Below are 16371 nucleotides of genomic sequence, written 5' to 3' on the forward strand. Positions count from 1 at the left end.
TACGAACAGAATTTCCCTTGGGATGAATAAAGTATTTCTGATTCTGATTCTGATTCTGATTCTGAATCATCTCCCAGGCAGAATAGGGTGCCTGGTGGATGCTGAACTTTGTTGTAATAAATTAATTCTTATGCAACCAAGTCGGTCTCAGTGGCGGTTCCTTCATCGTCTACACATCATTGCTACTTAAGAAACAACGACGGTATCTATATGACTTAATATATCTAGTTATTTCAAGGCAAAAAAACTTTCAGTAGCAAGATAACAGCTGCAATCACTTGTTGGCATGTTGAAAATTACATTGTATGCATTGCATTAGCCCTTTAAAGGTATTTACACTGGTCAAAATGACTGTAGTGATTACAATTAGTCAAATAAACCCCCTAAAGAATAGCTGCAATCACTTTTTGGCAAGTTGAAAATTGCATTTTATTTGTTGCATTGGTCTTTTAAAGGTATTTACACAGGTAAAAAGGGACTGGGTGAGCTATAATCTGTCAAATATAATCACTATGAATGAAATCAAGTCATTTTGAGGCAGAAACAACCTTTCAGTGGCAAGATAGCAGCTGCAATCACTTTTTGGCATGTTGAAAATTGCATTTATTGCATTGCACTGGACCCTTTAAAGATATTTACAATGACTGGAGTGATTACAATTAGTCAAATACAAGCCCCAAGAATTAAATCTGGTCATCCTGAGGCAGAAACAACCTTTCAGTGACAAAATAGCAGCTGCAATTACTTTTTGGCAAGATGAAAATTGCATTTTATTTGTTGCGTTGAGAGGTGAGCTATAATCTGTCAAAAATAATCACTATGAATGGAATCAAGTCATTTTGAGGCAGAAACAGCCTTTCAGTGACAAGATAGGAGCTGCAATCACTTTTTGGCAGATGTTTATGTGTTGTAATGGCTCTTCAAAGGTATTTCAACAGGTAAAAGGAGGTAAAAAGGACTGGAATTGCTATAATCTCAGTCACAGAGCAAATAACATAATGCAGGCTCATAAAGATAATAGCAGACAATACCTTTATTTTTACATTACTTATCCTTTAAAGTATGATAGACTACTTTCCAAATGTTAACAAGATTTTAGACATATTAAACACGTACAAACAACGGGAACAACATTATTGTCTATAATCGCATAAAAGCCATGCCTGATCAAACTATAAATCGCGAACACGTGGAAATTAGGTTTCAAGAAACATACTCTACCTATGCTCTTACCACGGACATAAACTTATGTGCATGTACAGATCAAACAGTCACAGACATGTACATGCTGTGACTGTTTGATCCATGTGGGAGCATGTGTGGGAGTAACTGAAGACGTGAATACTGGGCGATACAGCTTTAACAAGCTGCGCGCGCTCCCGCGGACGGCAATCAGTTTCCTGCAGACGATCACCTTTTTGTACCGACGCCGGGCAGCGACACCGGTTAACGCATCAAAACCTAAACCCTCGAGCTGAGTTGGCGAGTTTAGCTTATTATTATCCAGCTACTTTTTTTTTTTTTTTTTTTTTTACTATTTTTATGCCATAACTCGCTCCGTAGACATGGACACCACAATATTTCAGCTGAGGTTGTTTGTTCATCAGCGGCTGTACAGAGCGGCAGAGGAGATCCTCGGAGAGGTGGAGAAAGCCATCACGTTAGCTTCACACGAAGCCGAAGTTAGTCGATCTAAAGAGGAGGAGGAAAGTCTGCGACACCAGCTAGACCTCCATCGAGAGAGACCAGGTTTGGGACATAGGTTTAATATGTTGTTTGGTGGCGTTTTGTGCTTGCAATGCCAGATCAATCTCTATAGATGAGCTAGTAGTGTATCAGTAGAATACGTATCCATTAAACCAGGGATGGTGCTCCACACTTGTGCACGCATGCGCATAAAATCTACTCACCCAGGCTCTGTTTAGTTTTTCCCACCTCTTTGCCGAACAAAGAGCAGGTTGAACTGATTATAATTGAATCCTTGTGTTTCTGAGTGGTAAAAATAAAATATAGAAAATAAAACCAAGTGAAAAAAAAAAGAGAAAATAGTACATTAATGGTAAATGATAAAATTGAATCATTTATATGTTAATTTGAATGGTATTTAATTGAAATTATAGGTACATTCAAGTTATACAAGGATTCAGACGGATCCTTAAACAGTCTTAAAAGGTATTGAGTTTTTTTTTCTGACGTTGCATTGTGAATCTCAAATATAATTGGTAGCATATATTTTTTTGTCAAAAATATAAGAAATTCCTTTTCTTAAACTTGTCATGATGGGAATTCAAGTAGTGGAATCTCACATGCAGAGTGAGAAACACAAAATTGCCCAGATAACTAAACAGAAATGCCATATATCTCCTACTCGTGTTGGTAAAACAAAAAGATAATTTTAATAATAGTATAATATGTTGATTGTCTTCCATGTATTACATTCTAAAAAAGTACTGGTTTTGGACATTTGACATAGATAATCTAACTCGTTTTATGTTACAATAAACATTTGGACAAAAATAAATTTGTCCTACAATTTTGGATATTAGAAAATGAGTCTTAAACGTGGCTTTAAAAAAGTCTTAAATCTACCTTGCCTTAAGCTGCCCTGTATACTAATTTGTACAATATTGCACCTCTCGCATTAGGGCTGCAACAATGAGATTTTTAACTTACCTTTACCATACTAAAAAAATATAAAAGTTTAATGGTATCACAGTATACGTTATTACACAGTTCATATTATCATTACGAGTGTATAAAGGTAGAACTTTTCTGTGTGGTTGAGCAAATGCTTGATTATAATCGAAAAAAAGTTAAATGCATCTAAAACGTTATATATAGCATGTTTAATCGATGATTTAGTACACAGTATGCAGTACATCCTGATCCTGCTGTGTTAATATGTAGTTGTGAACAGAGACAGAGTACTGTTTGAGTTCTGCTACAGCAGTAGTGGAAATATTTGAATACCAACCAGCTTCAGAGTAGTATGACTTTTTTATGTATATTTTTTTGGAAAATGACATCCTTGAAATTAAAACACTCCAAGCGTTTGAGTAAACTTTGCTCTTGTGTCTTTTGCAGCTGCAGATCCTTCATTGACCGGCAGCACAGAGGACCATGGAGAAAAATGTGATGCTGCACTGCTGCAGGAGAACCCAGGACCCTCAACACCAGAAGAGTCCACCTTAAGTCTGAGTGCTGAGGACCCGGGACCCTCTCAAACCAGCACGGATCAGGAGAATAATAACTGGAATGACTGCTTGGTTGAAACGGACTTCAAGATTTCGGAGATAAAGAAAGAGGTGGAGGAACCCAGGGATGACGTTCAAACACAGGATGTGGATTTTCCTTCACCTGAAATTGTAAAAAGCGAGCAAGATCAGCCAGAGACACAAGTGCCATATGAAATGCAACCAGTTTCTTCAGACTGCTCTGCAGCTCAGAGCGGGAACATTGGCGATCATGAGCTGGTTAAGAGCAAAGAAGACAAGACCAAACCAAGGAGAAAGAAAGGAAAGACACTCAGAGGAAAACGTTGGAATAATATTAAGAAAGACCATGCACCATTGCCTCGCTACAAAAATGAAAAGGAGTACACTTTGTGTGATTTTTGCGGCAGGAGATTTCATTACATCGGCTCTTTGATGAAGCACATAAAAACACATGAAAGCAAACACGACTGCAGCATTTGTAGACTGAAATGCCAGTCCATGAAGCAGCTGGTAGCTCATTTGAAAAGCTGGCACAACAAAACATGTGTTTGTAACTTTTGTGGCAAAATTTTTTCCAAATTTGGATTTCTCCGGCACCATGAAAAAATGCACCAAGGCAAGTCTGTGAATTATGTCCACGACTTCTCGTGTTTCTGAAATTAGATGTGATACAATTCGGCAAAGGAGGTGGATGACATGCTGTGTTTTCTCCTTCCCACTCTTTGAAGCCATGGATTTGCAGATTCCATCGCCTTTTGTATCTCTTAAGCCCTACGGTTCTTTTCTTTCGTGCCTCATTCTTTTGTTGGTGTTACCTCCTCCATTAAGTATTTGCAGTCGCCATTGAATGCCACACTGTCGGTTTTCTGTAGTCTTAGCCAGAATTTCTTGGGAGAATAAAAAATATCAAAGACTAGATGGCAGTTAACAGGGTGGCATAAGATAACTTCCTCAGACTCCTCATGAGAGAGCATTACAACCTGTAATTTGAATTGATTTTTATTGGGATTTTTGTAATGGACCTACACAGAATAGTTAAAATTGGTGCAGTGAAATGGAAAAAAAAAGTCTTTAAAAATTCTGAAAAATAAAATAATAAAAAAACGGTTTTGTGCATGTGTATTCACCCCCTTTGCCATGATGCCCCTAAATAAGAACTGGAGCTACCAGTCACCTTCAAAAGTCTCATGATTTGTTATATAAAGTCCACCTGTGTGCAAACTAAGTGTCACATGATCTTAGTTTGTATGCATCTGCTCTGAAAGGACCCAGAGTCTGCAGCACCACTAAGCAAGGTTTTCCACCAAGCATGTGGCACAATATAGACCAGGCATCACCAACTGGCAGACCGCGGTCTGGATCCAGACCAAAACGTCGTCCTATCCAGACCTGTGGCCAAGTTGTAATAAAATATAAGAATGAGAATGATAATCTTTACGGAGTAGGGCTGGGCAATTAATAGAAAACTAATCCTAAAATCCTTTCTCCGACAGGCTTCCAACTCCCACGCATCTGCTGTGTGTCTCATGCTCTGTCGGGCTCTGTCGGGCTCTGTTTTGCGCTCTCAGGACACAGAGGAAAATCTTACAGCAAAATACTGCGACAGCAGAAGTGTTGAACAATCATGTAACGGCGTGAATGACTTTGACTCTAGAATACAGCTAAGTGTTTGACAACCAGGTCGTTTGTGCTTCCACAGCGTTTCATGATCGCGGATCAAACAGCTGATGGTCCGACAGCAGCGCAGTGAGACAGACAAACAGAGCGCAGCTTCTCCTCACAGCACCAAAGTGTCTGAAACAGACAAATATTCAGCAGTGGAAACGTACTTCTTTAGACTTCTACAGACTACTTTGTGTTAGTTTCAGGTTTAATCAGACTTTTGATGGAATTATTTAGAAACACCAGGACGCATCGCTCCATGTCTCATCTAGCCGCTTGTGCTGAGCTCTCATTATTATTACCAGGGGCAGATGTAAAATTTTGGGGGCCTGGAGCCACAGGCACATTGCCTTATTTACACCTTTTCTCTAAATGGGAATGTTGGCAGGCTGTTGGCAGCTATAGGAGAAGCAGACCTACTCAGAAGTTGTTTTCCTGAGTAAATAACTCAGAAGTTTCACAGAAGTTCAAGTCAGAGTCCTGCAGTCAGGAGAGGTTGGCTCATTATCAGCGCATGTGCTTAAATTTGCCTGACGTTTGTTTAAGGTGGAGCTTTTAATTTTTATATATTGCTGGAATAACTATGGGGGCAAAAAACAAACCACAAAAAAAGCAAAATGATCATTCAATAATCATAACCAAGATAAAATGTTCAATTTATAATGATATTGATTTTAGGTATGAGGTTAAAACCTTTGCTGGGATTAAGTAACCTCTTTGAATTTTAGTTGAATACCTCTGATATAGACCAGAGAGCTCTCCAGTGAGTTAAGCGACAAAGTTATTTTGAAGATTCTGGTAGGTCCATTTTTAAAAAAAAAAAAAATCCCAATAAAAATCCATTTAAATTACAATTACAGGTTATAATGCAATGCATCAGTAAAAAAACGCCAAGACTGTTGGGTAACTTTTGCTCTTGTGTCTTTTGCAGCTGCAGATCCTTCACTGACCAGCAGCACAGAGGAACATGGAGATACATGTGAGACTCCACTGCTGCAGGAGAACCCAGGACCCTCAACACCAGAGGAGTCCAACTTTAGTCTGAGCGCTGAGGACCCGGGACCCTCTCAAACCAGCACAGATGTGGACGCTAAGAACTTGAACGACTGTTTTGTTGGAACAGACTTCAAAATGTTGGAGATAAAAGGAGGGCAGGAGAAACTTTGGGATAACAGTCAAACACAGGAGATGGATTTTCCTTCATCTGAAATTGTAAATAGCGAACAAGATCAGCCAGAAACACAAGTACCGTATGAATTACAGCCACTTTCTTCAGAGTGCTCTGCAGCTCAGAGTGAGAACGACAGTGATGAGGAGTTTAACAACAAAGGAGAACATACAACAGAACAGGAACCACAAAGCGGCGGCGTAGGTGATGAGACGGACCAAATGGCGTTGCTTAATGACAAAAGTTCTGCCGAAAGTGAAAAGGAACGCAGTTTTTGCCAGTTTTGCGGCAAAAGATTCCAGTACATCGGCTGTTTGTTGAAGCACATAAAAACACACGAGAAGAAAAACGATTGCACAATCTGTGGGCAAACATGCCAGTGTACAGAGGAGCTGATAGCTCACGTGAAAAGTCACCACCCAAAATCACACTTTTGCGATGTTTGCGGAAAGACTTACACCAAGCGCAATTTTCTCTGGCTGCATGAAAGGATACACATAGACAAAAAAGAGTTTGCGTGTGAAGAATGTGGCAAGACGTTTTACCGAAAAGAGCACCTGATTGTGCACGGGAGGACCCATTCAGGAGAAAAACCGTATTGCTGTGATATATGTGGAAAAGCATACAGTCAGAGCCATAACCTTACGATTCATAAAAGAAGTCATTCAGGTGAGAAACCGTATCATTGTGACGTGTGCAGCAAACGCTTTTATAGTAACAGTCACCTCAGAAAACACATGAAAAACCATTAGGATAAAAAAAAACATTCGAATTGGATATTAGCGGTAAATGTTTTAGCCAAAGGCCACAAAAGACCAGACAGAAGCATACATACAGGAGAGAGGTCATATGGTTTTCATGTTTGTGCTGTGAGATACAGGTTTGCTTTTGGTCTGAAGGTGCACCTGCAAAGTCACGTAAACAGTTAGATTAAACAGGCAGACCATCTCAGAGCTCACTTACAAATCACATTTGTGGTTCAGTTCAGTTTTTTTTGTTAGATTAGCATAGTCTGGGTTTAGTTGTGTACATTCAGTTGATCTCTTCTATAAAGTGGTGAAGTAACGAGTCCTAAATCGCAAAAGTCCGTTAGCCTTTTAGCACGTCCGGTTCCCTCGTCTTAAAGTTTATGGGCTTTTTAAATGGGTTTTTTTGGCAAAAAGCCTTAAATACGTTCTGTGGTTAACACAGGCTAAATATATTTAGATGTTTTGTTCTGCAACATATAATATGTCTGCTTTTACACGATTTTTAAATTTTATGGTTTTACTTGTCTTCAAAAAGGCGGTTGCTAACAAGTAGCTAAATGGGTCTAGAGTGTTTGTCGGGGACGTTAGACGTCATCACAACGGACACGGAAACTTATTAAACCCACCTGTCTGCCTTTACAGTATTTTTCGATTGTGTTTTAACGTGTTTTTACAATGTTTTTTACAGTGTTTGTAGTTGTAATGTTTAAGTCGTGTGACCGCGATGTAGTTCGTGATTAGCCTAACAACAGCTTTTTGCTTCTGGCGATTTCATTTACGCTTCAAAACACACAAAAATTGTGTTCAAGTGTGAATGTTATCATGCTGAAGAAAACGTTTAAGTCTCAGAAACTTGTGTTCATCAGAGAGCTTATTTTTGCTGATAATCGCAAATCCCATTCAAAAATCCCATAAGGTTTTTGACGAGGGAACCAGTGCGATGCCAACTTACTGGTTGGCCTACAAAAATACGTCGTCCCTTCACCACTCTATGGGCCTAGAACCTTGTTGCTAATTTTGTAAATTGTGTTTCAGGTTTGGTTAATAAAGCCTTAAAAAAAAACTCATCAATGACTTCTCATGTGTGCCAGCTCAGTCCCTCACATGGACTTTTACCCGTTTTAAATTCTGTATATTTAATTCAGGGTTCCTGTGGATCCTCAAAAAAAGCCATTGAATTCATTTATCTAAAAATAAGGCCTCTACTGGTATTACATTGACTTAAATTAATCTTTCAAAAGTCATAAAAATGCTCAGTTTTTTCTTTCTAGTATTGCATTGTAAAATCTCAAAATAATTAAAAGTTATTGTTAATTTTTTTTTAAATAAATTTCTTCCAGATTCAAAAAACTGATGTCTATGACAGGAAATTACCTTAGGCTACGGGCTCAAACAACATAAAAAACATTCACATCCATCAGACTCACATAAATTCACACAAACAGTCCCATAAATCAGCAAAAGCATTTTTTTTAAAAAGATGATGAGCTCATGATAACATGTACTTTATGAATTCATATGTGTGGCCATATTTTATTTCATAAAATGGGCTGAGTGGCCTGTCTAGTATTATATGAATGAATCTGTAAATTGTGTATGAAGAAACTGCTAAACCATAATGGTAAAGAAGACTGTAAAAACGTGATGAATATATTTATGCCAGTCAGTTTCCTGAAAAGTGGAACAGAGGCCTCATTAGAGGGCGAGAATTGCCAATTATTGCATATCATTTTTGCAGCATATTAAGTTTATGAAGGTTTTGAATAAAGTTTCTTTAGATGAGTAATTAACTTACACAATAATAAAAGATGCATACATTTGCTAATTCAGAAATCAATATATTCCATTACTTTTGTGTCTACTTGATTTTTGAATTAGAAAAAAATAAAACAATAATTTGGTGGTCCCTGCAGTAACACCGAGGACTCCCTGTACCGCTTTCATCCCGCTTTTATTCTGAAGGACTCAAACCGGAAGTCAAACAGTAGCTGCTAGCGAATGATGAGCTATGGTGGTTAGCCAGGTCTGCCATCCTGTTATCCGCTGACATTGTTGATATTTCTGAGCTGTCATTCTCACCGGAGACATGGACAACACGATGATTGAGCTGAGGTCGTTTGTTCATCAGCGGCTGTACACGGCAGCAGAGGAGATCCTCGGAGAGGTGGAGAAAACCATCACGTTAGCGCTGAACGACGCCGAAGTTAGTCGATGTGAAGGGGACGCTGGAGGTCCGACACGCCGACTAACGCTAAACCTCCAGCGGAGGAAATCAGGTCGGGACTTTGGGACTTAACTTTGGTTAAGTGTGTTGTTTATGAGCGTTGTGTTCTCACGCTAAAATCTATATCCATATGTTTAGCTAGTCGTGTACTAGACGAGGAGTACAAGGCGTATACCAGCTTTATAGCTCCATGGCTAAAGATGAAGTTAGCTGCCCTCCTAAATATCGGTTATGAGAAAATTTATCATAAACGTAGTTGTCAGTCTTAAAAATCTTAAATCTACCATGCCCTAAGCTGCAGAAAGTCAGGATTAATTAAAAAATGCTGGAAAATGTAAATTATTAGTTCCTAAAGCCCAATATGATGTCCACAAATGGCTTTTTTTGTCTCCAACTCAAAACTATTCTGTTTAATGTCATAGGGGAGTGATATATAAGGAATAATAGTAGTTAATGAGACTGATAATCCATATTTGAAATCTATATGCATTTGCAATAAAAATGAAAATCTATCTGTCAAAATTTAGAATTAGAAAAATAACAAACTCCCACACATACCTTTGTATAAATGCCTTGAACAAATGTTTAATCAAAAGGGAAACTTTCAACATCAAATACAGCAACTTTTATTATTTTATTAAGTCAAGTGAAAATTTAAATAAAAAATGAATAAATAAAAATAGCTCCTTTTAGGTTTTACAAAGTAAAAGTGCCTCCCATGCTGACACTTTCTTTGCACTTTTTAATTAATTATTTTTTTCTGTGATCATTAAGGTAAAATGCAGATGATCAATAAAATATCAGCCCCAATGATCAGCCAGGCCTATAATCTGTTGACTCCATAACCATAAAATATTTATATTTCAGAGGCTGGAATCAAAGAATTTTGACTTAAGTTTTCTTTAAAAAAAATACTCAAACTGATTAATTTGTTGTCATTATAGTTGGCGTTTAATTTACCAGCCGAAAAATAATTGATTAATCACTGAACTCTACAACTAGACCATAGTGGTCCAGGTCCAGATAATAAAAAAATCACTTGACTCTGGATTAGATTATACCAGAGTCTTAATATATACAGTTTGAGATTGTTAACACTTGGTCGAACTTGTGAAAAGGGGAATTTGCTGTCGCTCGTCTCTTTTGCAGCTGCAGATCCTCCACTGACCAGCAGCAAAGAGGAACACAGAGATGCATGTGGTGCTCCACTGCTGCAGGAGAACCCAGGACCCTCTCAGACTGGTGCAGATGTGGACTGCGACTGGAATGACTACATGGTTCAGACACACTTCAAGATGTCAGAGATTAAAGGAGGACAGGAGGAACTTTGGGATAATAGTCAAACACAAGAGATAGTTTCTGTGAAAAGCGAGCAAAATCCGCCAGAGGCACAAGTATCATATGAAATGCAACCAGTTTCTTCAGACTGCTCTGCAGCTCGGATTGAGAACAACGACCACGATGGGTTGACAAAAAGCAGAAAAGAAAAGAACAAACCAATGAAAAGGAAGGACAGTGATGAGGAGATGGCGAAAAGCAAAGGAGAACAGAACAAAATAATAAAGAGAAAAGGAAACTTACTGCAAGGACAAAGTGACAGCATTAGTGAGAAAGACCAAATGGCATCGCTTTGGAAAAAATGTTCTGCTAAAAGCGAAATGGAGCGCAGTTTTTGCCATTTTTGTGGCAAAGAATTCCAGTACATCAGCTCTTTCATGAAGCACATAAAAACACACGAAAATAAATTTGATTGCACCGTTTGTGGGAAAACATGCCCGTCTACCAAGCAGCTGGTAGCTCATGTGAAAATTCGTCACAACTGTTCATGTGTTTGCAACCTGTGTGGCAAAACTTTTGCAAATAACCACTGTCTCCGGCAGCACGCGAGAATACACATGGGCATAAAAGAGTTTGCGTGTGAAGAATGTGGCAAGACATTTTGCCAAAAAGGACATCTGATTGTGCATTTGAGGACTCATTCTGGGGAGAAACCGTATCGCTGTGATTTATGCGGAAAAGCATTCAGTCAGAGCCAGAGCCTTACAATTCATAAAAGAACTCACTCAGGGGAGAAACCGTATGAATGTGACCTGTGTGACAAAAAATTTGTCAGTCGCAGTCATCTCCAAGTCCATATGAGACATCATACAAGAAAAAAAAACCCTGTGATATCTGTGGTAAATGTTTTGGCCACAGGGCAGTGATGTACAGTGGGAGCGAAGCCATATGTGTGGTCTGAAGGTGCACCTGCAAGCTCATGAAAACCATTTTCTTTATTATTTACTGAATATTAGTTTGAGCTTGTCATTTTTCTTACTGACTGAAAACACATTAATAGATAGTTTTACATTTGTAGTTCTGTTGATAGTGTTTCATCTGTCGTCAAAACGGTCATCACATTATTTATGTTCCCTTTTGTTTTTAGTGTATGAGGTCAGATTTTGTCTTTGTGAAGTCAGTTTAATGTGTTCAGATCACGTCAGTAGCGCAGCCTGAGTTAAGTTCCGTTCACTTGATCTCATTCATTCAGAACTGTGTTGCTAATTTTTAAAATGATATTTCATTTTTGGTTAAATAAACTCTGATTTTTGAAAACCTGTGACTTCTCGTGTTTGCCAGGTCAGTCCCTAACATAAAGCAGATTTCTAAGGCATGTTGACAGAGTCAACATGCCTTAGAAATCTTTGCAAATTTATCAAAAATCTAAACAAGAAATGTCTCATCTAAAGAAGTAATCAGACCCATTACTCTTACTTTTGATTTTTTTTTTGTCAGGGGCATCCTGTTTGCTTTTACTATTCTTGTCTAATTGGTCTGAGTTCCACAATTGATGCTCTTTGGACATGACTGATATAAATAGCATTTTATTTAAAATGTTTATTTTGTAAATGTTCAAAATAAAGTATACTGAATTCAATTCAAATTGTTTACTTTTATTATTAAGCTTGCAGTGCCAGTGTCCACCATATTACAATACTGGTATTTACAAATAGTTTTTGTTTAGTTGAGTGGCTAATTATTTTAAGGTGTATGTTTTTTTTGTTTGTTTTGTTTTCCTCATACACATCCTTCAGCGTAGCGCTTTTATCTTTTTTATTTTTCTTCTCTCCACTTGGAATTCAAGCTTTTATTTTGAACGATTCACCGGAAGTCATTTTGTGGCGGCTAGCGCATCGCAAGCTAACGGTTTGAGCTACGTTAGCTGAGTTTATCCTCTTCCAGTCTAGCTACTATCGTTGATGTCCTTGTCCCGTCAGTCTCACCGGAGACATGGACACCAAAATGTTTCAGCTGAGGTCGTTTGTTCATCAGCGGCTGTACACGGCAGCAGAGGAGATCCTCGGAGAGGTGGAGAAAACCATCACGTTAGCTTTGTACGAAGCCGAAGTTAGTCGATCTAAAGAGGAGGAGGAAAGTCTGCGGCACCAGCTAACGGTAGACCTCCAGCGAAAGAGACCAGGTTTGGGACACCGTTTAAATGTGTTGTGTAATAGCGTTTTGGTCTCACATTGTCAGACCAGTCGCTGTATGTAGGGAGTGGTTCAGTGGTTGAAGAAGTAGCTATAAAGCTAAAGATGTTGCTGCCCGCTTGTCAACGCATCCGCGCACGCGCACAATCCACTCACCAACTACTGTAGGAGCTCTGCTCAGAAATATTTAGATAAAAACAGCTTCGGAGAAGTGTTTCCAGCATTTCCAGAAACTACCCGTGCAAATATGAGAGTTTCATGTTGTGTGTATCGTTTAGAGCAGTGATGCTCAACTTGAGGCCCGCGGGCTAAATCTGGCCCCTAAAAGCCCCCCTCCTCACTGAGATTCACACTGCTGTTGTTGTTGTTGTTGTTTGTTTGTTTATAAATGTGCCTTTGAAGGATCCCCCAATAGAGATCCTAACTAAGTCCCTAAAATCCTAGAAGCGTCCTAAAATTATAGATGTCATGAAATCATACAAATGTCCTGACATCCTACAAAACATCCTAACATTCTAGAAATGTCTTAATATCCTAGACATGTCCTAAAATTGTAGAAATATCCTAAAAGTCTACAAATGTGCCAAAAATACTCAAAATTTCCCTAAAATCGTAGATATGACCTAAAATCCTAGAAATGCCCCAAGAGGTCCTAATATTTATCTTATAAATGTTTTAAAATCCTAGAAATGTCCCAAACACCTAGAAAAATTCTATAAGCCTAAAAAACGTCCTGAATGATAGAAATGTCTGAAAATCTTACACAAGTCCTGAAATCTTAGAAACATCCTAAAAGCCTTGAAATTTCCTAAAAACACTAGAGTTGCTATAAACTCCTAGAAATGCCCTACCCTCCTAAAATGTCTTAAAATCTTGAAGCGTCCTAAAATCCTAGAAACATGAATAGAGCTGGTGTGACCGGCCCCTGGCTTCCTGTCATTTTTCAAAAGTGGCCCCCCCAAGCAAAGCAAGTTGAGAATCCCTGTTTTAGAAAATTACTTCCTTAAAATGTAAACACGGACTGTTGGGTAACTTTTGTTCTTGTGTCTTTTGCAGCTGCAGATCCTTCACTGACCAGCAGCACAGAGGAACATGGAGATACATGTGAGACTCCACTGCTGCAGGAGAACCCAGGACCCTCAACACCAGAGGAGTCCAACTTTAGTCTGAGTGTTGAGGACCCGGGACCCTCTCAAACCAGCACAGATGTGGACACTAAGAACTGGAACTTCTGTTTGGTTCAGACAAACTTCAAGATTTCGCAGATAAAAGAGGAGCAGGAGGAAATTAGGACTGACAGTCAAACACAGGAAATGTTTTTTGTGAAAAGCGAGCAAGATCAGCCGGAGGTTTCATTCGAAATGCAGCCACTCTCGTCAGACTTTTCTGCAGCTCAAAGTGGCAACAACGACAGCGATGAGGAGTTGGCGAAAAGCAAAGGAGAACAGACCAAAACTGTGAAGAGGAAAGGAAACTTACTGCAAAGTGGCAGCATTGCTGAGAGGGACCGAGCAGATTTGCCTCATGACAAAAGTTCTGCTAAAAGCGAAAAAGAACGCAGTTTTTGCCATTTTTGCGGCAAGGGATTCCAGTACATCGGCTCTTTGATGAAGCACATAAAAACACACGAGAACAATTTTGATTGCACTGTTTGTGGGAAAACATGCCAGTCTACCCAGGAGCTGCTAATTCATGTGAGAGGTTGCCACAACAAAACATATTTTTGTGACGCTTGCGGCAAGACTTTTGCCAATATCCGTTGTCTCCGACTGCATGAAAGAATACACACAGGCATTAAAGAGTTTATGTGTCAAGAATGCGGCAAGACATTTTACAGACGGGAGCACCTGATCGTGCATGTGCGGACTCATTCTGGGGAAAAACCGTATCACTGTGATATTTGTGGTAAAGCATTCAGTCAGAGCCAGAACCTTACAATTCATAAAAGAAGTCATTCAGGCGAGAAACCGTATCAGTGTGGCCTCTGTGGCAAACTTTTTAACACAAGCAGTCACCTCAAAACACACATGAGATACCACTCAGGAGAAAAACCGTACCCATGTGATATTTGTGGTAAACGTTTTCGCCAAAGCGGACAGATGACGAGACATCGGACCACACATACAGGAGAGAGGCCATACGGCTGCCATGTTTGTGGTATGAGATACAGGTTTGCACCGAATTTGAAGGTGCACCTGCAGACTCACGAAAAGGCAGCTGCTGAGTGAAACAGGGAAATGAACTCGGCAGACCAGCTCAGACCTCCGTTATAAATCATATATACTGGTAAGGTAGATTAATTTTGAAGAGCAGTTGGGAGAAGTCCTTTACTTGTTATAAAAAACAAACAAACAATGGAAATATGTTCATGAAGCCCTTTAGGTTTCTGTTTATATGAGCTCCGTGCTGGAAAAAATGGGTAACTGTTCAAGGTAAAACCATTATTTTGTATATCATTCTGTGTAACGTCTTCTTAGTATGAAACCAAGTTTCCACAAGGGGGGACAATAAAGTTTAATATCCTGAAATACTGCTTTCAAAATCTGTCTTTTACACCAAACACTACTCATATGTGTTAGGGTTAGGGTGAGGGAAGAACTGCCTTTTTTAGAATAAAAATGCTGAATTTAAGTAGAGAAAACAGATAATTTTCTTTGTATTTAACAACTACAACTACTACTCATGGAAGATGTTAAATATTGTAAAATACCTTTTTTTTTTAATATCAGAATCAGAAATACTTTAATGATACCTGAGAGGAAAACGTGGTTTGTTACAGCCGCTCTGATGCCAAACAGAGGGAATTATTGAAAGCAGAAATAAGGATTCCCCCCCCCTCTTAATTAAAGATGTACAGAGCAATGATAAGATCAAGACTGGATTATCGATGTTTGTGTTTTGGAACAGCGGCTAAAACCAATTCAAAAAGGTTAGATGTTGTTAAATCCCTCCAAGATCCAGGTCACTTGTTGCTGCTACCTTTTTACCAGTGTTGGATTATGGAGATCTTTTATACTTGAGTGCTTCTGCTAAATGTCTGCATATGTTTGACGTGGTCTATCATGCTTCTCTGAGGTTCATCACTAATTGTAAACCATTGACACACCACTGCGAGTTATAGTCTCGGGTTGGATGGGCTGCTCTGGCCACCCGAAGACTCAGTCATTGGTATACTTTTATACATAAGGCATGACTTGGTCTACTGCCTTCCTACATTTGTTCCTTAATTGCACAGAGAGTTGCTGGTCCTTACTCCTTCCAATCTCAAGACCACGTGTTGCTTTCTGTTCCACATGCCCGTACTGAACTGGGTAAAAAGGCTTTTGTCGGCTCTGCACCTTAAGCATGGGATATGTCGCAGGATGACTGGAAACTAATAGGGTTAATTTCAAACCGAGAATACTTGAGGCGGACTCCACTACATGCACTTGTTTTTCATAATCTGCTTGTAAATTCAATACTTTTTCTTTTATTTGTTTGTGTTTTATCTGTGTATTCTGTAACTGTGTTTTGTACTTCGGGGTGGCTGTGGCTCAGAGGTAGAGTGGGTCGTCCTCTATTCGGAAGGTCAGAGTTTCGATCCCCAGCTCCTTCGGGCAAGATACTGAACCCCAAATTGCTCCCGATGCTGCATCATTGGAGTGTGAGCACCATAGCAGGTGGCCTTGTACGGTGGCCACGGCCACCAGTGTGTGAATGTGTGAATGTGACACATAGTGTTAAAGTGCTTTGAGTGGTCAATAAGACTAGAAAAGCGCTTTACAGGGAAAGGTTCGCAGGTTTGGCATGCGATTCGAAATATAAGGGGCAACGAAACGCAACGGACCTCCGCAGCCCCCTCACATTTTGTTGACTTCGGACTTTATTGTTCATTTGTTTGCAA

General features: G+C 39.3%; 2 protein-coding genes and 1 pseudogene across 2 annotated transcripts; all 3 read left to right on the forward strand.

Moving 5' to 3' along the window:
* Nucleotides 1–1401: 1401 nt before the first annotated feature.
* On the forward strand, nt 1402–7202 carry LOC121956734 (zinc finger protein 260-like). Its single transcript, XM_042505107.1, has 3 exons — nt 1402–1749; nt 3085–3831; nt 5809–7202. The coding sequence occupies exons 1-3, from the start codon at nt 1566–1568 to the stop codon at nt 6795–6797; spliced, it is 1920 nt and encodes a 639-aa protein (XP_042361041.1). The 5' UTR covers nt 1402–1565; the 3' UTR covers nt 6798–7202.
* A 1609-nt stretch (nt 7203–8811) lies between these two features.
* On the forward strand, nt 8812–11613 carry LOC121956736 (annotated as a pseudogene).
* A 597-nt stretch (nt 11614–12210) lies between these two features.
* On the forward strand, nt 12211–15016 carry LOC121956735 (zinc finger protein with KRAB and SCAN domains 8-like). The gene is made up of 2 exons (XM_042505108.1): nt 12211–12478; nt 13545–15016. Exons 1-2 carry the CDS (start codon nt 12289–12291, stop codon nt 14714–14716), a joined length of 1362 nt encoding a protein of 453 aa, XP_042361042.1. The 5' UTR covers nt 12211–12288; the 3' UTR covers nt 14717–15016.
* The last annotated feature ends 1355 nt before the right edge of the window (nt 15017–16371 follow it).

This window comes from Plectropomus leopardus, chromosome 17 (assembly GCF_008729295.1).
Source record: "Plectropomus leopardus isolate mb chromosome 17, YSFRI_Pleo_2.0, whole genome shotgun sequence".
In the NCBI taxonomy this organism is placed as follows: Eukaryota; Metazoa; Chordata; class Actinopteri; order Perciformes; family Serranidae; genus Plectropomus; species Plectropomus leopardus.

Bases quoted from the DNA above. Each gene is read 5' to 3' on its own strand.
- LOC121956734 (XM_042505107.1), top strand. From the start codon at position 1,566: ATGGACACCACAATATTTCAGCTGAGGTTGTTTGTTCATCAGCGGCTG. The intron at 1,750-3,084 runs GTTTGGGACATA...TGTCTTTTGCAG, and splicing joins CCTCCATCGAGAGAGACCAG to CTGCAGATCCTTCATTGACC. The intron at 3,832-5,808 runs GCAAGTCTGTGA...TGTCTTTTGCAG, and splicing joins CCATGAAAAAATGCACCAAG to CTGCAGATCCTTCACTGACC.
- LOC121956735 (XM_042505108.1), top strand. From the start codon at position 12,289: ATGGACACCAAAATGTTTCAGCTGAGGTCGTTTGTTCATCAGCGGCTG. The intron at 12,479-13,544 runs GTTTGGGACACC...TGTCTTTTGCAG, and splicing joins CCTCCAGCGAAAGAGACCAG to CTGCAGATCCTTCACTGACC.